The sequence below is a fragment of the Phyllobates terribilis genome, unplaced genomic scaffold (assembly GCF_046119375.1).
Source record: "Phyllobates terribilis strain yellow unplaced genomic scaffold, ASM4611937v1 Scaffold_1__5_contigs__length_1240528914, whole genome shotgun sequence".
Lineage (NCBI taxonomy): Eukaryota > Metazoa > Chordata > Amphibia > Anura > Dendrobatidae > Phyllobates > Phyllobates terribilis.
In genome coordinates, this window is record NW_027362761.1 from 364,595,835 (window position 1) to 364,617,406 (window position 21,572).

At 41.7% G+C, this 21,572-nt stretch overlaps 1 protein-coding gene across 4 annotated transcripts in view; it reads right to left on the bottom strand.

The window, feature by feature from the left end:
* Positions 1–19,691: 19,691 nt before the first annotated feature.
* The window catches only part of CUX2 (cut like homeobox 2), a 642,716-nt gene continuing 640,835 nt past the window's right edge, over positions 19,692–21,572 (bottom strand). For 3 of the 4 annotated variants that reach the window (XM_073676345.1, XM_073676343.1, XM_073676346.1), the window contains one exon: positions 19,693–21,377. In XM_073676345.1, the coding sequence (XP_073532446.1) occupies positions 20,543–21,377 (835 nt within the window). In that variant the 3' untranslated portion in view covers positions 19,693–20,542. Of the gene's footprint in view, positions 21,378–21,572 lie in introns of all 4 variants that reach the window. The other variant, XM_073676344.1, reaches the window with a different exon arrangement.

Below are 21,572 nucleotides of genomic sequence, written 5' to 3' on the forward strand. Positions count from 1 at the left end.
GCACAGAGGACTATGTGGGGCACATTATTCTGTATGGAGGACTATGTGAGGCCCATTATTCTGCATGGAGAACTATGAAAGGCTCATTATTCTGTATGGAGGACTATGTGGGGCACATTATTCTGTATGGAGGACTTGGTGGGGCCCATTATACAGTATATAGGTTGGCCAGCGCATTGGCCAAGTTTTTAATTTTGACCCAATGTGTGTTTGAGTTTGACATCCCTGCTCTACATAGAATCTTATCAGTAGCAGGTGCCATCTTTTATCTCAGTAATGTAACAATCTGTCTTCACTGAATACAGATTTTACCCATAAATTGGGGTTTTTGAAAATAAAAGATCACTACTGGTGGAGAAACAAGCAGATTTTTCTGATAAGATATATTACAAAGTTGCTTATGTTCATGTATACTATTGATTCATGAAATAAAAATTAAAATAATGGTTACTCTTTAAATGTTACTAATTCCAGAGACTGTGATAGACACCTATATGTGCACCCATATAAGTGTCCTGTGTGATAACTGTGAACCACAGCTTAGCTTCTTAAGGCCCCGTCACACTAAGTGACGCTACAGCGATCCCGACAACGATACGACCTGTCAGGGATCGTTGCTGCGTCGCTATGTGGTCGCTGGTGAGATGTCAAACAGTCAGATCTTCCCAACGACGCAGCAACGGTGCGGCGACCCGTAACGACCTGTATAACGATGCACGCCTATGTGTTTCTGTGTCTGAGTCGTTAACAAGGTCGTTGGTAAGGTGTCAAACACACTGATGAATGCTACCCAGTGGGACCTCAATGATCAAAGAAATGTCCAGACCATTCCGACACGACCAGCGATCTCACAGCAGGGGCCTGGTCGCTAGCAAGATCGCTACTGAGGTCGCTGTTGCGTCACAAAACTTGTGACTTAGCAGCGATCTCGCTTAGTGTGATGGGGCCTTTACTGGAGAAGGAGAGGTATGACATCGTAGGTATAACAGAGACTTGGCTAGACGATAGCTACGACTGGGCGGTAAATTTAACAGATTATAGTTTATTTAGAAGGGACCGGAAACAGGGGAAGGGCAGAGGAGTCTGCTTATATGTAAAGTCACGTCTAAAGCCCAGACTAAGGGAAGATATAGGAGAGGGAGAAGAGGGGGTCGAGTCCATGTGGGTAGAGATAGAGGGGGCAAAAAATAATAATAAAATATTACTGGGGGTCTGCTATAAGCCACCCAATATAACAGAGGAAAATGAGAAACTGCTATTAGGACAAATAGACAAAGTAGCAAAACATAATGAGGTGATTGTAATGGGGGACTTCAACTACCCGGATATTGACTGGGAAACAGAAACCTGTAGATCGCAGAAAGGAAAAAGGTTCTTGACAAATATCAAGGATAATTATCTCTCCCAACTAGTGCAGGAACCAACGAGAGGGAAGGCAGTGTTGGACTTAATATTGACTAATAGGCCTGATAGAATAACTGAGGTACAGATAGGGGGGCACCTAGGTAATAGCGATCATAATATTATCAATTTCAAAATGCCCTTCAGTAGGGTTATCAATAAGGGAACAACTAAAACATTAAACTTTAGGAGGGCGAAGTTTGATCAGCTGAAAGAAAGCCTTCAACTTATTGACTGGGACAAAGTTCTTAATCAAAGGAATACGAATAGTAAATGGGAAACCTTCAAAAGAATTCTGAATACTCAGTGCGAGAGATATATACCGTATGGGAATAAAAGGGCCAGAAATAAGAGGAAACCAATATGGTTGAATAAGAACGTAAAAGGGGCGTTAAATAGCAAAAAAGAGGCATTCAAGAGATTAAAACAGGAAAACAGCAAGGAGGCACTAATGTGTTACAAGGAAAAAACGAGAACCTGCAAAAAACAAATAAAAATAGCAAAGGAGGAAACAGAGAAACGTATTGCTAAGGAAAGTAGATCAAATCCCAAACTGTTCTTTACGTATATAAATAGTAAAAGGATTAAATCGAATAATATTGGACCGATAAAAAGTGATGAAGGCAAAATCATAGAGAAAGATGAGGATAAAGCTAATCTATTAAATAAATTTTTTTCGTCAACTTTCACAAAGGAAAAAGAACTAACAGGCGAAATGAGAAGTGACAAGCTTAATTCTCCACTAAGTATGACAAATCTAACCCAAGCTGGGGTACAGAAACGCCTCAGTAACATTAAAATAAACAAATCACCAGGACCTGATGGCATACACCCACGGGTACTAAGGGAACTAAGTAATGTGATAGACAGACCGTTATATCTTATATTTAAGGACTCTGTTGAGACTGGGTCTGTACCACTTGATTGGCGACAGGCGAATGTAGTGCCAATATTCAAAAAGGGAGCAAAAAGTGACGCCGGAAACTATCGGCCGGTGAGTCTGACGTCCGTTGTGGGCAAAATTTTTGAAGGCTTTATTAATGAGGCAATCATGGAGCATCTTGACGCTAATAATCTATTAACCCCGAACCAACATGGATTCATGAGGAATCGCTCCTGCCAAACAAACCTGATTGACTTCTACGAGGAGGTTAGCTCTCGAGTAGATCAGGGGGAACCAGTGGATGTCGTGTATCTCGACTTCTCAAAAGCGTTCGATAGCGTGCCACATAATAGGTTGGTATACAAAATGAGAATGATGGGGCTGGGGGAAAATGTCTGCAAGTGGGTAGCTAACTGGCTAAAGGATAGAAGGCAGAGGGTGGTTATAAATGGAATATACTCAGATTGGGTAAGCGTCACTAGTGGGGTACCACAGGGGTCTGTACTAGGCCCAATGTTATTTAATATCTTTATTAACGACATAGTCAACGGGATAAATAGTAAAATATCAATATTTGCAGATGACACAAAGTTATGTAAAACAATTAATACAAAAGAGGATAGTGAAGACCTTCAGAGGGATTTGGATAAGCTGGGTAGGTGGAGCATTAAATGGCAAATGAGGTTTAACGAGGAGAAATGTAAGGTCATACATATGGGAAGGAAAAATGGAAGTCACCAGTACTCACTGAATGGGAAATCATTGGGGAATTCAGAGATGGAGAAGGACTTGGGCATCTTGATTGATAGCAAACTAAATTGGAGTGCCCAAAGTCAGGCCGCTGCTGTAAGGGCAAACAGGGTAATGGGATGTATCAGAAGAGGTATAGCTGCAAAGGATGAGAACATTGTTCTTCCACTGTACAAAGCACTGGTCAGACCACACTTGGAATACTGTGCTCAGTTATGGGCCCCAATATATAGAAAGGATATAAATGAGCTTGAAAAGGTACAAAGGAGGGCAACAAAATTAATAAAGGGAATGGAGGGACTGCAATACCCAGAGAGGTTGGCAAAACTAGGACTATTCAGCCTGGAAAAGAGAAGGTTGAGGGGGGACATAATAAATGTGTACAAATATGTTAGGGGACAGTATAGAGACCTTGCCCGGGATTTGTTCAAAAGGAGGGATATTACGGTAACAAGAGGGCACTCACTAAGACTGGAAGAGAAAAGGTTTCAGCACCAGCATAGGAAGGGGTTCTTTACGGTAAGAGCAGCGAGAATATGGAATTCACTGAGTGAGGAGACGGTAATGTCGGATTCACTACACCAGTTCAAGCGGGGACTGGATGCATTTCTAGATACCAGGCAGATTTCAGCATATACTTAAAAATAAAATAAAATAGTAGGTTGATACAGGGATTTATTCTGACTGCTGGTTTCAGAGTCGGGAGGGAATTTTTCCTCAGGTGAAGATTGGCTAAATCATTTGGGGTTTTTGCCCTCCTCTGGATCAACTTTAGCAACTACAGAACTTACAGGTCGAACTTGATGGACGCAAGTCTTTATTCGGCTTTACAAACTATGTACTATGTACTATGTACTATGTACTGTGAAACAACTTCACACTTTGGTTTACGTGGTTACTATAACTACAGATACAGTACACGAATAACATTCACACATTGAACGTCAGGTCATTTGAGACATGAAGAGTAGGTAGTGTTGAAGCAATTTTAACTTTTGTAGTGATCTGTCAATAAGATACCAGAGCTCAGCCACAAAAGACTTCTGAAAATGATGCCGTATGATCCACTAGTGCTCAAGGGAACTCAATGTACTTCTAAGGATTGGACTTGAATAAATATTCTGATTACAGACTTTCATGACATTTTATTTAATAAAAGAATGAAAAGGATCATTAACAATTTTTAGCTAAGGAATTCCAAAACCCTTGATTGACAGCACTCAAACATGGCCGTACTGCAGATCTGTATGACCTATGAGTTTGCAGAACAGGACTATGGAACAAATAGTAACATATGCGTATGAGCACACACTGACTTTTTCCAGTGGGTACACTCTGTAATCGCCCTGTAAAGAGCTAAATAAACACAAAAAAGAATGCACATATGCATTTCTATGTAGCAGCGACTTGTGGGCATGTGTTCCGTTCTGTTTCATAGGCTCAAGGTTTCGAAAAATAGTAAAAAGCTTAGCTTAAATAATTGTATACAGCATGCACCAAAACTTAAAATCCTGATAGTGGTAAGTTGTGTGGAATGTGGTTTTGTAAAAAGAATTTAAATTTAATTTTTAAGCAGCTGTCCAGTGTTTTCATTTTACTCTTGCTGCCACTAGTCCCACAATATATACTGTATATTTATGCATATATGTAAAAAATCACTGAACGGCTACTTAAAAGTAGAATCTCTCTCTCTCTATACAGTGCCTACAAGTAGTATTCAACCCCCTGCAGATTTAGCTGGTTGACACATGCGGAATTAACTTGGCATTGTGACATTTGTACTGTAGATCAGCCTGGAAATGGGAAATGCACTGCAGCAAATTTTTTTTTTTTTTTTCTTTTTTAAAACGTTAAAAGTTAATTCAGAGTGTCATTTATTATTCAACCCCTCAAACCACAAGAATTCTGTTTGGTCCCCCTAAAGTATTAAGAAGTAGTTCAGGCACCAAGAATAATGAGCTTCACATGTGTGGATTAAAGATCTCTTTTGCCAGCCTTTTCTGACTATTTAAGACCCTCCCCAAACTTGTGAACAGCACTCAGACATGGTCAACATGGGAAAGACAAAGGAGCATTCCAAGGCCATCAGAGACAAGATCGTGGAGGGTCACAAGGCTGGCAAGGGGTACAAAACCCTTTCCAAGGAGTTGGGCCTACCTGTCTCCACTGTTGGGAGCATCATCCGTAAGTGGAAGGCTTATGGAACTACTATTAGCCTTCCACGGCCTGGACAGCCTTTGAAAGTGTCCTCCCATGCAGAGGCCAGGCTTGTCCGAAGAGTCAAGGCTAACCCAAGGACAACAAGGAAGGAGCTCTGGGAAGATCTCATGGCAGTGGGGACATTGGTTTCAGTCAATACCATAAGTAACGTACTCCACCGCAATGGTCTCCGTTCCAGACGAGCCCGTAAGGTACCTTTACTTTCAAAGCGTCATGTCAAGGCTCGTCTACAGTTTGCTCATGATCACTTGGAGGACTCTGAGACAGACTGGTTCAAGGTTCTATGGTCTGATGAGACCAAGATCGAGATCTTTGGTGCCAACCACACACGTGACGTTTGGAGACTGGATGGCACTGTATACGACCCCAAGAATACCATCCCTACAGTCAAGCATGGTGGTGGCAGCATCATGCTGTGGGGCTGTTTCTCTGCCAAGGGGCCTGGCCATCTGGTCCGCATCCATGGGAAGATGGATAGCACGACCTACCTGGAGATTTTGGCCAAGAACCTCCGCTCCTCCATCAAGGATCTTAAGATGGGTCGTAATTTCATCTTCCAACAAGACAACGACCCAAAGCACACAGCCAAGAAAACCAAGGCCTGGTTCAAGAGGGAAAAAGTCAAGGTGTTGGAGTGGCCTAGTCAGTCTCCTGACCTTAACCCAATTGAAAACTTGTGGAAGGAGCTCAAGAATAAAGTCCACATGAGACACCCAAAGAACCTAGATAACTTGGAGAAGATCTGCATGGAGGAGTGGACCAAGATAACTCCACAGACCTGTGCCGGCCTGATCAGGTCTTATAAAAGACGATTATTAGCTGTAATTGCAAACAAGGGTTATTCCACAAAATATTAAACATAGGGGTTGTATAACAATTGACCCACACTTTTATGTTTAAAATTTAATAAAATTCAACTGAGCAACATAACTTTTTGGTTTGTAAGATTTATGCTTCTGATCATAAAACCTACTCCCGTTTGCAGTTTGAAGGCTCTAAGGCTATGTGCCCACGTTGCGGACCTGAAGCATATTTTTTACGCTTCTCCCTGGCGGGAAAATCGCATGCGGATATTACATGCGGTTTTCCCGCCAGGTAGAAGCGTTTGTGAGGCGTCTTTGCATGCATTTCCGCATGCGGGTTATCAAGCACTTCTCCAAGCATCACTTGGAAAAGTGCTTGACAACTTGTTCAGAATGGTAAAAAATAAAAAAATAAACTTTATACTCACCTTCTGATGCATTCTCTGCCCCGTCCGGAGGCTTGAGCGGCTCACGCTGTTGTGTGCAGGACCTGCGGTGACGTCATTGAGTCATGTGGTGGGTCACATGACTCAATGACGTGGCAGGTCCTTCAGACAACAGCGCGACGGAGGGAAAACATCAGAAGATAAGTATAAACTTTATTTTATTCTTTTTTTTACAGGTTCTTTGGTACCCAGGTCTGGATGAGAGTCTCCTCTTCTCCAGACTTGGGTACCATCCGCACATTGATTCCGCTGCGCTTCCGCAAAATTAATGAACATGCTGCGGATTTTTGACCGCAGCATATACGCTGCGGAAAAATCCGCAGCATGGGCATTGACATTGCGGAATGCCATTGGGGACCATGGGGTGCGGATATACATGCGTTTTTCAAGCGTTTACGCTGCGGAAATTCCGCAGCATATACGCTTGAAAAACGCTACGTGGGCACACAGCCTTACTTATTTGCATCTTATCAAACCAGCTAAATCTGCAGGGGGTTGAATACTACTTGTAGGCACTGTATATATATAGACGTAGATATTTATATACAGTTGTGCTCAAAAGTTTACATACCCCAGCAGAATTTTTCCTTTCTTTACCTTGTTTCAGAGAATATGAATGATAACAAAAAAACTTTTTCTCCACTCAAGGTTATTGGTTGAGTGAAGCCATTTATTGTCAAACTACTGTGTTTTCTCTTTTTAAATCTTAATGACAATCAAAAACATCCAAATGACCCTGATCAAAAGTTCACATACCCTGGTGATTTTGACCTGATAACATGTACAGAATTTGATACAAATGGGTTTGAATGGCTACTAAAGGTAACATCCTCACCTGTGACCTGTTTGCTTGTAATCAGTGTGTGTGCATAACAGCTGAGTGAGTTTCTGGGATCCAGACAGACTCTTGCATCTTTCATCCAGCCACTGACATCTCTGGATTGTGAGTCATGGGGAAAGCAAAAGAATTGTCAACGGATCTACGGGAAAAGGTAGTTGAACTGTATAACACAGGAAAGGGATACAAAAAAATATCCAAGGAATTGATAATGACAGTCAGCAGCGTTCAACAGTGATTAACAAATGGAAAATCAGGGGCTCTGCAAAAACCAAACCACAGTCAGGTAGACCAACAAAGATTTCGGCCACAACTGCCAGGAAAATTGTTTGGGATGCAAAGAAAAGCCCACAAATAACATCAGCTGAAATTCAGGACTCTCTGAAAACTAGCGGTCTGGCTGTTTCAAGATGCACAATAAGGAGGCCCTTGAAGAAGAATGGGCTGCATGGTCCAGTCGCCAGAAGAAAGCCATTACTGCGCAAATGCCACAAAGTATCTCACCTACAATACGCCAAACAGCACAGAGACAAGCCTCAAAACTTCTGGAGCAAAGTAATTTGGAGTGATGAGACCAAAATTGAACCTTTTGGCCACAACCATAAACGTTACATTTGGAGAGAGGTCAACAAGGCCTATGATGAAAGGAACACCATTCCTACTGTAAAGCATGGAGGTGGATCGCTGATGTTTAGGGGATGTGTGAGCTACAAAGGTACAGGAAACTTGGTAAAAGTTGAAGGAAAGATGAATGCAGCATGTTATTAGCAAATACGGGAGGCAAATTTGCACTCATCAGCACGGAAGCTGCGCATGGGACGTATTTGGATGTTCCAACATGACAACGATCCAAAACACAAGGCTAAGTCGACCTGTCAATGGCTACAGCAGAACAAAGTGAAGGTTCTGGAGTGGCCATCTCAGTCTCCTGACCTGAATATCATTGAGCCACTCTGGGGAGATTTCAAGTAGTTCATGCTAGACAGCCCAGGAATTTACAGGAACTGGAGGCTTTTTGCTAAGAAGAATGGGCAGCTTTACCATCTGAGAAATTGAAGAACCTCATCCACAACTACCGCAAAATACTTCAAGCAGTCATTGATGTTAGAGGGGGCAATACATGGTATTAACTTTTGATCAGGGTCATTTGGATGTTTTTGGTTGTCATTAAGATTTAAAAAGAGAAAACACAGTAGTTTGACAATAAATGGCTTCACCCAACCAATAACCATGAGTGGAAAAAAAGTTTTTTGGTCATCATTCATATTCTCTGAAACAAGGCCAAGAAAGCAAAAATTCTGCCGGGGTATGTAAACTTTTGAGCACAACTGTATATATAATTAAATTGCATGGACTGTAGTACTAAAGTTTTCTCTCTGGTTGGAGGTGCAGAAACCCCTATCAGATTTACTGATGGTGACTAGACAGAACGTTTCATACAGTTACAATATAGAAGAGGACAGTTCAGCTCCCTGACCATATACTTCTAATACATTAGCTAATTTAGAATGAGTTAGAGAGAGGAGGATAATCACAGTGTTACAACAGCCGTCAAAGATGATCCTGGATCTAGCTGCCCATGTGGTGATGTATTTATGCATCATGGGATTGATACCAGAGCATAGAGTGCAGAATAAAATCTGGGAACCAAGTTACAGGCTGAAGAGAAGCAAAGAGGAGGCTGAACTGTTTAGATGTAAGCACACCATATATAAGAGAATAGCAAAGTGTGATGACAATCAGAGCGTGGGTGGAGGGATGGGAAAAATCTGCTGGACTGCTTCTTTAAATATTACAATAAGTTGCAGAGCTACATGACAAACATAAAACTTGTGGCAATATTAGTAGAGAGTACCCTAATACACTTGAGGTCTGTTTCACACCATGCTTTTGAAAATTTTAACAGTCTCACATGTTTATGTAAGTGAAAAATAGGGATCCATACTAAAACGGAAAAAGACAGATTCATTTTAAAGCAAGTAGATCCATTTTTTTAAAATGACGTGTAGAGGGAGTGTCAGGAGATCATAAGGAAAAAAAACAAAGCAAACTGTGTCTTTTATGTCACAATTCCAGAACACTGTGAGTGACAGCCCAGTCTCTCAATAGGATAGGGGCATGCTGAGCTGTCAGTATTGTAAGTGACAGCCCAGTCTCTCAATAGGATAGGGGCATGCTGAGCTGTCAGTATTGTGAGTGACAGCCCAGTCGCTCAAGGCAGAGGCTGTTAGTATTGCAATTGACAGCCAAGCTTCCCAATCTGGCTGGGCCTGCAGGGTCTTCCAGGTGTCACCCGTTCTGGGTGTTTACCTGGCCTTTTAGCTGGCTGGCTATTATCAGACCTTGCCAGTTGTAGCCTTGCTCAGTGGTGTGTTTGCTCTGTATTCTGATATTCTGATCTTTGTTGCTTGACCTTGGATTTGCCTTTTTGACTGCCCCTTTGTATTACCACTTTTGCCTTGACGCACTCTGACATTGGCTTCCTGACGCCGGACTTTGACCCTGACTATCCATTTGTATTTATCCCTTTGTCTATGACGTACCCTCCTGGCATTTGACCTCAGACTCCTTGACTTCCCCACCTCACGCCTTGCCCGTGAGAAGTGACTGTCACATTTTGCATCTTTTAAAAACAATGGGCTTGAAACATATATGTGCACAAACGGATACCAATTTGATGCGTTTCTCCCATTAAATCCTATGTAAATACAAACATATCTGTTTAAATAAATTTTTTTACAGTACAAACGGCTATGTCAAATACGCCTCAAACGTGTGCTGTGAAAGAGGACTAATCTCTTTACTATGTAGTGTTAGCACAAAAACAAACAGGAGTTACAAAATATTGCAAAACAATTTTTGTGTTTTATCATGTGTGCTCTATAAGGCTTTGTTGACCTTTTGACAAACTCTCCCAAATCAAATCTCCCCTATTATTATAGTAAGTGCCCTGTCGATCTTGACTTTGGGTGTGGTAGTATAGCTTGGCCTGTCCAGATTAGCTGCTGCGTATGAACAAGAGCACCAGAAAATCAATATATAAATTTCTTTTACAACAAACTTGCCTCGCTTTAAAATGTTGGTAAAGTTGCTTCTTAGGCTTTAACATTGTCCAGTCTGTTCTTCTCAGATTAAATACACAATGTTCCGCAAAAATCTTGTGAGTTGAACATTGTGATCACGAACCAAAAACTAGCACATTACTGGATTATGCTCTGATCCCGATTAACATGCAAGTTTTAGAAGTGCTTTTCCTTGTGTGACCCTTGATTTATGTGCAACTATTACTTTATGCATTGGGAGCAATTAATTGATTTTTGCAATGTTTTGATATATTTTACAGCATTCAGTGATGCGAACCTAGCACAACAGCCAGATTATCAGGTAAATCTGAAAATCAAATACTAATTTACCAACAGAACCTTTTGGAAGCATGTGAAAAGGGTATAAAATATAAAAGGGTATAAAATATCACATAGACTGCATTGAATGTAGAATTGATGAAGGATTTGGGGCTGAGTCCTAAATGTTTGAACATAGCCATCATCCTAATACACATAGTGACATCATAGATACCATAATGTATAGGAAACCTTTTTCCAGTATGCATTTTGTATACTTTATGAAAATGACCCATTTAAGAGCACTGAAAAGAGCAATGGTTACTTTGGGGGTGCTATCTATTTTATTTCATGAACTTTGGAATTAATCTGGATCTGAGGATTGGCACGCAAAGACACAGTGCTGCTCCCCTAAAAATGATAATATATGGTAATATTGTATGGCCCGGATTCATCAAGATTTTCTCTCTAGTCTTGATGAGGGGCATGTGGGAGTGAGACGCTACAGATTCATTATTAGGTGCACACTTCTTAATGAATGAGGAGCGTCTAACTAGTGGTGTGCGCCTCCTTGCTCCACGCAAGAAAGTTTTTCTCCAATCCCTGAATAAAGTAAGATTTCTGGCGAAAGGAACACCATCGCTCGTCATTAATTAGATGAGCTGTAACATCATGCCCCAGCTCCACTCATTTTGGTGTAACAGGGAGAGACTGGTGCGAAAATGCCAAAAGTAAATTTTTTGTGCATCTCGGAGTTGCGTAAACATTTCGCGCCTTTTCAAAGCAGATTACACCAGAAGTTACTTTGATGAATCAGGGCCAAAGTTTCCAGCAAGGAGTACTCTATTTGAAAAGTGTTTCAAACAACATATCTGTAAACTTCATTTTCCATAGTTTCAAACATACATATTTTAATATATGCAATATGATTCATAAAACCTATACATGTGCTACTTCAAAAGATTTAAGAGCCCATGTTATTCTATACTGACAAGAATTGGTGAGAGCTGCTAAAAACAGGTCAAGGAAGAACTGTCGTGAAAATACTGAAGTGATCCAGTCCATGTGCACAGGAGACTACTGTGCTCTGCTTTGAATCACGAAGAAAACAGTCCTTAGTTCTCTCCTAATTTAAAACATTTATTGCTGTAGTACAGTGTCCATTACCTATGCACAGTGCCTAGTAGATTAAAGATTTTAGGTTGTTGTGTCTAGATGGTCTGGTTTCTAGTAGTGAAGAGTGAATCTGTCGAAATTCAAGTTTCCAGCTTGATTTTGTTAAGAAAATTTGAATTTACATTATTATACATGAACATCTCTCCAGACTCCAGAAAATATTAACCATATGTAAAAAAAAAATACTCACCAGGCCCTCAGATGTCCCACTGAGCAGGTCTAGGCTGGTTCAGTTTTCTTAGGTCTGGTCATCGATGTAGTCTTTACTGGGCCATCTCCTGGAGCCCGACATTTAAATGGTTTTCCCATGAACAAAAGTTGATTTTAATCAATAGATCTTGGAATAATAATAACTGCCACAATTGGATGTGTTTAAAAATAATGTTCCTGTGCTGAAATAATCTTATAAATGTGCCCCTGCTGTGTACTGTGTAATGGCTGTGTCTGACCATACAGGAACATGGTCTGATCATACCACATCTCCTGGGCAGGGGAGGAGGCAAAAGAGTGTACAGACATTACAGCAGGGGATCACAGATGATTTTTTTTGTGAGATTTAGCATTTTCTTTCCTGTTTTTAAACAATATTTTTCCTCACAGAATCAGCTGTGATCCCATACTGTAATGTCTGTATTGTCTTTTGTGTCCTCTCCTGCCCAGGAGCTGTGGTATCATCAGACCATGTCCCTGTACGGTCAGACAAAGCCATTACACAGTACACAGCAGGGGCACATTTATAAGATTATCTCAGCATAGAAACATTATTTTTAAACACATCCAATTGTGGAGCTTATTATTACTGCAAAATCTATTGATTAAAATATACTTTTGTTCGTGGGAAAACCCCTTTAAGGTATCTAAGCCATACGATGTCGCATGGCATGCGTCACAGCCTGGTTAAAGCAGAAGACGTGGAAGACTGCATCAGTGACCAATCCGAAGACCGGTGGAAGCCTAACCAAGAGTCTTACAACAGGCCAATCATTAGCATGGACATACAGTACAGACCAAAAGTCACCTTTAAAAGTCACCTCCACAGTCACCAGACCTGAACCCAATCGAGATGGTTTGGGGTGAGCTAGACCGCAGAGTGAAGGCAAAAGGGGCAACAAGTGCTAAGCATCTCTGGGAACTCCTTCAAGATTGTTGGAAGACCATTTCGGGTGACTACCTCTTGAAGCTCATCAAGAGAATGCCAAGATTGTGCAAAGCAGTCATCAAAGCAAAAGGTAGCTACTTTGAAGAACCTAGAATATAAGACTTATTTTCAGTTGTTTCACACTTTTTTGTTAAGTATATAATTCCACATGTGTTAATTCATAGTTTTGATGCCTTCAGTGTGAATGTACAATTTTCATAGTCATGAAAATGCAGAAAAATCTTTAAATGAGGTGTGTCCAAACTTTTGGTCTGTACTGTATATCTACGCTTCTTTATATCTCTGAAGATGAGAAAATACCTCAGTGCATCTTTTATTAGTTGATTATGTGATCAAATGGGAAGTTCTGATTGCAAATGGAAGGACGATATGGATATTCTAAGGACTTTCTAATATTTACAGTACTGTAATCGTAAAACCTGTTTAAATCCAGTTTTTAGTTACCCTCAAAGAAAAAGATAAAAGTTTGTAGTCCAGGAATGGTATCCGAATATGTCAATTACAGTTGTTGTGTGTGACTAAACATGAATTTCATATCATTGTGAGTCCGATCATAAGTGAATGAGGTTGAGCAGCAAGTTGGCGCCAATGTTGGTTGGTTTCCAGCATGGAAAGTTATGTAAATCACTTTACTACGGGATTTATATTCATTCCTGTAAAAAAAAAAATCGCACTTAAGTTAAGTTCACACGTAGCGTTTTTGAAGTGTTTTTGCTGCATTTTTCCGGCTGCAAAAACGCTTGTTAATCAGTCTGCCATGCATAGCGTTGCAAAACGCAGCAAGGCCATTTCTAGCGTTATCAGGCCGTTGAGTTACATTGAAACACAGCAAACCCGCTGTTAGGCCGGTACGCAGGAAAAGGGCTTTCTCGCGGCATCCGGCCAGGCCCTTTCCTGCTGGTCAGTAATTGTCAGCATTTGGGTTCCGTTCTAGGGATTCTAAGTGTGGTTTCTGTGTTTCTGCTCATGTGCCGCTAAGCCACGCCCCCTTGCAGTCATGTGCCACTAAGCCACTCCCCCTGCTGTCTGGTACAGCGTGGTTGGTTGTCCTGGGGGGCTGGGGCTGTCTCTAGTGTATTTAAGGGCTCCTTGGGCTCCGCCCCGGTGCCTAGTCTATCTCTTTCTAACCTGGGGTGAGGTCTCTGGCAGTAAATGCAGTATGTGTGAGTCATTGTCAAGGGTTCCTGCTGAAAGCTCCCTAGTCATCCTAGCCATTAATTAGGGCTAGGGGAATACTGTGAGCAGCACGCTCTACCGTGTCGGTTCACCGGTTGGTGTCCACGCCACGGAGGCGTCCTTACTACCGATCCAGTATTCCAGGGTCCGCCATTGTATGTGTGGTCACACTGCCGCTTTTACACCCTTGTGTTGGGTGCTGCAGAGATCCTCCTCCTCTTTAGGAACTTAGGTTCCAGGCCTTTACTGGCCTGCAGGTGTCTGCAGCTCTATATGCCGCCATCTAGTGCTCAGGCGTTTCATGCTGCCAAATCCTTCCTGCTCTGCACAGCGGTGTCTTGCAGTGAAGAGGTTTATTAGTTTCGTTTCTGGAGTGTTGTTAATTTCCAGCATTGTACCTTGTTTAGTTACTACTTGTGTGTGCACTTAACACACTAGTTCATTTCTTTCTCTGTGCTTAGCTGAACATTCCTCTGGGACTCAGCTGCTGCAGCTCCTCGGCAGTCCGGTGGACCCCGACGTGTCCTTTAAGTTTTATTTTATTTTATTAAAGGACACGCCAGCGTACCACCCACAGGTAAATGTGGATTTGCTGAGTTTCATAAATTTCGTAAATTCAACGGCCGCAAATTCGCAGTGCAAAGGAGGGGCGTGTGGTACCCAGGATGAAGAGAAGACTACAACTCCTCTGATCCCGACCGCCGCTCCCGCTGATGACAGCGGGAGCGGCGTGGATGGGAGGAGAAGTAGCCTTCCCAGCCACGCCAGCTACCATGCGCAGTAAAAAAAAGAAATAAAAAAGTTTAAAATAAAAAATAAACCTCTATACTCACCTGTCCGGCGGCCCCCGGCCATGATCTTCTCCTCCCGGCGGTACTTACAGGACCTGCGCTGACGTCACAGATCAGCTTATAGTCACGTGACCGTCAGCTGATCGTAAGCTCACCGGGGCTGATCAGCTGATCAACCCCAGTGACCTCCTGCAGCATGTATACTGATAGGGGGTGATTTTACACCCCTGTCAGTATATAATGTTGTATTCTACAGCAGTGACATCAGTGATGGCTGATGTCACTGCTGTAGAAGTGACACAAATCGTCGTGGGACACTTGGAGGTACGTGGATTGCATCGTTGATGGCGGACAGGTGAGGAATATAGTTATTTTTTATTTTAGGTTTTTTTTAGGAGATCGAGGGCTTCACAGATCAGTGTAATAAAAAAAATTGTAGAACCGTGTTATTTCATTAAAATATTTTATTCTGGCCGTGTCTTTTATTGAAAAAGAGGCGACCATTTTACTACGCAGTTAGTAATGGGGGCGTCTTATAGACTCCCTCCATTACTAACCTGGGCTTCACATCAGCCGCCAATACAAGGCTGACGTGAACCCCAAACCCCATTACCCCACTCGCCCCAGCTACAGGGTAGTGGGAAGAGCGGAGGCCAAGCGCCAGATTTGCCGCATCTTATGGATGCGCCATTTCTGGGACTGCTGAGGGGTGATATTAATAGCTGCGGAGGGGGCTAGTATCCATGGCCCCTCCCCTGGCTATTAATATAAGCCCGCAGCTGTCTAGTTTAGCCTTTGCTGGTTAGATTTTAAAGGGGCACCCTACGCTAATTTTTTTCTGGGAACCCCCTGTAATCTAGCCAGTAAAGGCTAAACAAACAGCTGTGGGCTGATATTAATAGCCAGGGAACATTGTTGGCTAATGGCCCCTTCCCCGGCTACTAATATCAGCCCCCAGTGGTCGGCTTTCCCTCTGCTGGTTATGAAAATTACGTGGGAGCCCACGCCATTTTTTTTTACATTTTCAGCTCTGTGCCCACAATACGGACGTAGCAGCGCTTTGGACGCATATTTTTTGCTGCATCCAAAACGTTGCATTCTATTGAACGCAGGTAAATCCACATGTGTTCGCTGAACCATGCGGATTTACCGCATTCAATACTTTCTAGTGGTCAAATTTCTGTTGCGGAGACTAGCGACTCCGCACGAGAATTTGACATGCTGCGGTCCTGAAAGACGCGCCACATGTCAGTGTCCACGGGTGATTTCCAGTCTCTGATGCACGCATAGTGGACATGGGATTTCTAGAGATCCCATCCACTCTGCTGTAACATCTGGATGCTGCGGGTTTGACGCTGTATAAACACGCTACGTCAGACCTACAGCGGCTCCTGATCGTGGCCACGTACCAAATTCACATGCAGCATGTCAATTTCTGTAGCGGACACGCCAGTCTCCGCTGTAGATTTTGACTGATTGAAGTGTCATTATATGCGGTGGATTCACATTTACCGACAACAAAAGTGCAGCATTAGAACATTGCGTTTTGGACGTAGCAAAAATAAGCTGTGTCCAAAGAGCTGCTACGTACTGATCGGGGGGGGGACGCAGCGGCTAACGAACCAGCTGTGAAATGTTATTAATGGCCACAGACCATGTCTGCCCAGTGGCACCTTCCCAGGCTAAAAATGGCAGCTCACAGCAGCCGCATAAACTACGTGAATAGAAATGCTAATGAAGATTGGGTGAATGGGACTAGCTGACACCTAGCTCTTTTGTTTGGTTATGACAAGGTGTCAATTAGACCTTTTCATGACCAAACTTAAAGTAAGGTAAAGACGTAAATAAACACACAGAGCAAACACTTTATTTGAATTACAACAGACACATTCTTTAATCATTCAAATTAACCAATATACTCACCCCAGTTCTGATGGTAATCCAAGGTTTAAGCAATGTCCCACCAAATAACTTTAATTAGCTCCAAAAATCATTCATTGATGTACAAAAACGCTTCCAAAAACGTGTCAAAAACGCATGTGTTTTCCCTGCCAAGAATAAGCAGAAACGGACAGAAAATTTCTGCTTCAAATACGCATCATGGGCACATAGCATTAAGTGGTTTCCAAACCTCTGCTTTTCCCCAGTCTGCCTGCCTTTAGCTGCATTGATATCGGAACATACTCATTTAGAGCACTGATGAGATCAGGAAAGGGTCAGCACCTGTGTTTCACTAGCTCTGGGTATAAGCTGCAGAACACTCAGGGGAGGAGACAGGTGCTGACCCTTTCACTGCTAGCATCTGTACTCCAAATGATTACGTTCTGATGTCAGTGCAGCTGAAGGCAGGCAGATTGGGGAAAAGTTTCAAAACCAACTGCATACAATTTTTTTTACAAGAATGAAGACAAATCCCCTAATAAAGTGATTTGACAAAATAATATAACATTAATAAATAAAAATAAAGTTGAATTCCTCTTTATGCCGCTACCAGGAGCTGCCCTCCTAATTTACACAAATGAAGCTATAAGGCTGAAGTAAAGCGTAATTAATTGCTGTCAGAAAGGGTGTATAAGACAAAAAAATATATATAAAGACTCGGGGTATAGAAACTTGGGAAAAACGGTTTTAAATACACTTTTAAGACTTAGATATGGAGTATGTCCACAGCTTGGGGGGGCTCTATTCACACTAATATTTGCTTTTCTTGGTTTTCAAAACGATTGGAACCCAATGGGATAAAAAAAACAGTCTGCAGAGGTACTCCGTTTCAAGAAAATGGGATCCCTAAGGATTTTTTAAAAAACAGATCCCTCACAGCTGTCCTGATTCTGATTGGAACAGAAGCAATAACACTAAACTAACCAGAGCTTTAAGCTGCCCATACACATGAGAGCAAAGTGAGGCATTCCCACGATTCCCAACAGATAATATTAGGAGACGGCAGAAGGAGTGGACATGTTCAATTTCAACAAGCATTTCATCTTTTTCTCACGGGAGATAAGGCCCAGCCAGAACAGCATGACAGTGGCTCAGTCCAGCATGGGTATGGGGTAGTTGGGAAGAATAGCTATTCAGACAACAGCTAATGAGGGAGTATGGGCATTATCTAGAATGATGAGAATATGATGTCAGTGGTGATTATACACACACAAGTATTACAACGTAGATCAGCTGCATTGTCCAATGATCGTCAGATTAATATCTTGAGTATATTCAGCTGACAGCTATCTGAAGTGTATGGTCAGTAAAACGGGTTATCATGGACTTACACTTTTTGGATAGGTCATCAATATCAGATCGGTGGGGGTTCGATACCCGTCACCCCCTCTGAACAGCTGTTGGTAGCTTCTGGGATCAATAAATTTACACAGTGTACACTATGAAACGAAACAGCACAGCTCCATATACTGTTCTGCTCCTATTCACTTCTGTATGAGTTGAGCTTTTGCACTGAGAACAGCCACTACATAATTGGGCTATTCTGGCCCCGTTAATAGAAAATCTGCACAATATACTATACTGTGAATGCACTTTATTCATAGTGCAGTGGCATTCTGTATGTCATGGTTTCAAAAAGGCACCTTGTAGTTTTCCCATTGTTACATACCTGCAGAACCAGCTTGATCAGTTAGCGATATAATAGTGCACCTTACCCTGAACTGAGCTCCTTATTGTGCACTTACAACACACATTGCAGATCTCTTGGCATGAAATTGTTAAACCACTATACTATTAATCTTACTTTTAAAGGGAACCTGTCACACAATTCAGGCTGCCCAAACCAGAATCAGTTCCCGGTTGCACAATTTTAGCCAGGTATATTATTCTCTGAAATGCGCCTGTGTTTCCAAAACAAATATAGTTAGAAGATCTGGCCAGGAACCATAGGAATAGACGAGACGCTATGGGAGAGACCTGTCAATCACCTGGATCAGCGCACGTCTAGTCTTGTGTCTGGCTATAGTTCCAGCTGGTTATTCTAAGTATATTTTTTCTGAAATTTCGGAACATTTCAGAGTAAAATATACCTGGCTGAAATCATCCAGTCAAGATCGGACTCATGATGCCAGTGGTTTGGGCAGCATGAATCCAATGAAAGGCTCCCTTTAGTATAATTTATTCTGTAAGCACACACAACATGGCCATAATTATGTTGACACCTGAACATTACACTAGGATTTGGAACAATGTTGTAGAATTTTTTCTTAACAAATATGATGTCACACACCATAGTGATGTGTTATTACTCTAGAATTGAGTTGGCAACCTGAGGTGCTCCAGCGGTTGTGAAGCATGCTGGGAGTTGTAGTTTCTTAACAGCTGGAATGCCACTGGTAGCTGTCCCTTTCTGTAGAATGTGTTCCCAGGTCTATGGGGGGGCCATTGATGATATCCTTAGACATTGAGCACAGTCTTCTAAGGATTTTGGTGTGACTGTTCGACTTTAACGACCAAAAAAAACTTGAAGCTATCGATCAACATATCTTGCATTGACACTGACAAAGTAAGGACTTGTGAAATGCTTCAGAACTCAGCCGTCCCCTATTGTGGAGTCAAATGGAGTTTTGTGTTATGCATATTTCCACTGCATAAGACGGATGTTTGTTGACCTGACGGAAAGTTGGTGCCATGGTCAGTGAGCTTTTGCATTGAATTTATTCTGCGTCTTGCTATGATATGGTTGTATGATTGATTGTACAGACCAGTGCAATAGATACCTATGATAGTAAGACTCACTATAAATAGAAGGGATTCCGACATAAATCCGGCCATGTAGTGTAAAAATCTAAAAATTGTAACACATCTGGACACTCAGCAAATCTGGCACGCTTAGCATTTATATATTTACTATTGGTCCCACCACAATTCTGTATTTAACTCTGCCATACACAGACGAGGATGAACATTCACAGCCACCAGGTATAATATGTCACAATATTTTTTAAAGTGGACGTCCAATCAATACACATTTCATGGCAAAACATATTCAGTTTAGAGTCTTACAGACTGCAACCATCTCTTCAGAGGGTAGTAACGATTGCTGTCTTGGAGACAGTGGTATAAACCAAAGCAGCTCTTGATATCTATTAGATACTTCATCTAGACAGGCTCCTAGGGCTTCTTGATGGCTTTAAACAACAGTCACTTAATTGTATCCAGTGGCAAGCTAAAATACATAATTGTTATCACTGCTACATCTCTGCGTTTTTTTTCATTGTCCGTTATCAAAGCAGCTTCAACTGTTAATAAATTCCAAATATTAGGTAATAAAATATCTAAAATGTTTATAAATATTTTTTTTTTCTAAAAGATTTTCTTTTTTTAACCATGAAAACTGTTTCTCTTATTTTTTTTTCTCCATTTAATTCAAAGAGATTATTAGGATATTTGTTACCCCTTTTGTTATTATAGTCTACTTCACAAAACAGAAAAACAAAATATATATATATAAAATATGCAATATAAGTCCTTTGCAATTGCTCTGCTCCATAAAGTGGATTCACAGAGTGATGTAGAAACATTATTATTTTTTTTATGCACAGATAGAAATAGTTTCAAAATTCCCATTCCAGAGTCTCTTCTTTATTTGCAGCTCTCTCAAGCCTATGGATAATGTTATTTAGATTTGCCATTTTTTCATTCCTCCTTTGGTTGTTGGGGCTATGCTTTGTGGGGGGATGTAATGGCACCGTGTCACTGCTTGGGCTGGAAGAATGAGTCTTAGTAGGCATGGGGTTAGGCAAGGATGGAGAGATTGGAGCAGAACATGAAGGAACAGGAGAAACTGACATCATGAGGCCTGGAGAGGAGGCAGCTGATGGTGAGTTTAGAGATACTTCTAGACTGCAGCGAGAAGATTCGATTGTAGATTTAAAGCTGATAGGGTCAGCCTGTGACATGTCTGCTCCCATAATCTCTTTATGTATATGTACAGAAGCAGCACAGTCATGGGCTACAGGCTGGTGACATTTCTCAAGAACAGAATTGCTTTTTCGTAAACAGTGTAGTCTCTGGGAGCCATCACAGTGAGAGGAGGAAATCTGTTTTTCTCTTAGTGCTCTGGATGGCTCCGGTTCACAACACGTTCTTGATGATGTTCCAGAGTCATAAGACTCACAATGGTTGGAAAAGTCATAATCATCTTCCTCCATGTTCTCTTTCTTAATTTTCATTGCAGTTCTTGCCTCCTTTGAGTAGCAATTACTATGCAGCATATGTTTGAGATCATTGAGCAATGGTTTCCTGTCTCCTATTTCTGAGTCCGGGCTTTGAGGGGTTAGGTCTCGGTGTGGTACTGTGGCAGATGTGAAGCTGTCGCAGCTATCTGGTTCTTGATCTATGTCATTATCATGCTGGCCTTCCATCAGAATCTCCCTGCGCATGCGTGACCTAAAAGTCCATAGATACCAATGTTAGTTCAAGTGCAAAGTAAGCTTTCGGCAAACTAAATTAAAAGGGTTGGCAAGAATTGGAAAATTATGGCCGAGTTATTCCAAAAGCATCACCAATCATGTCCACAGGTTTAGCACTGATGTGAACGAGTCCAAGCTACTATGCCACACACAACCTGTGGACAGATGAGAC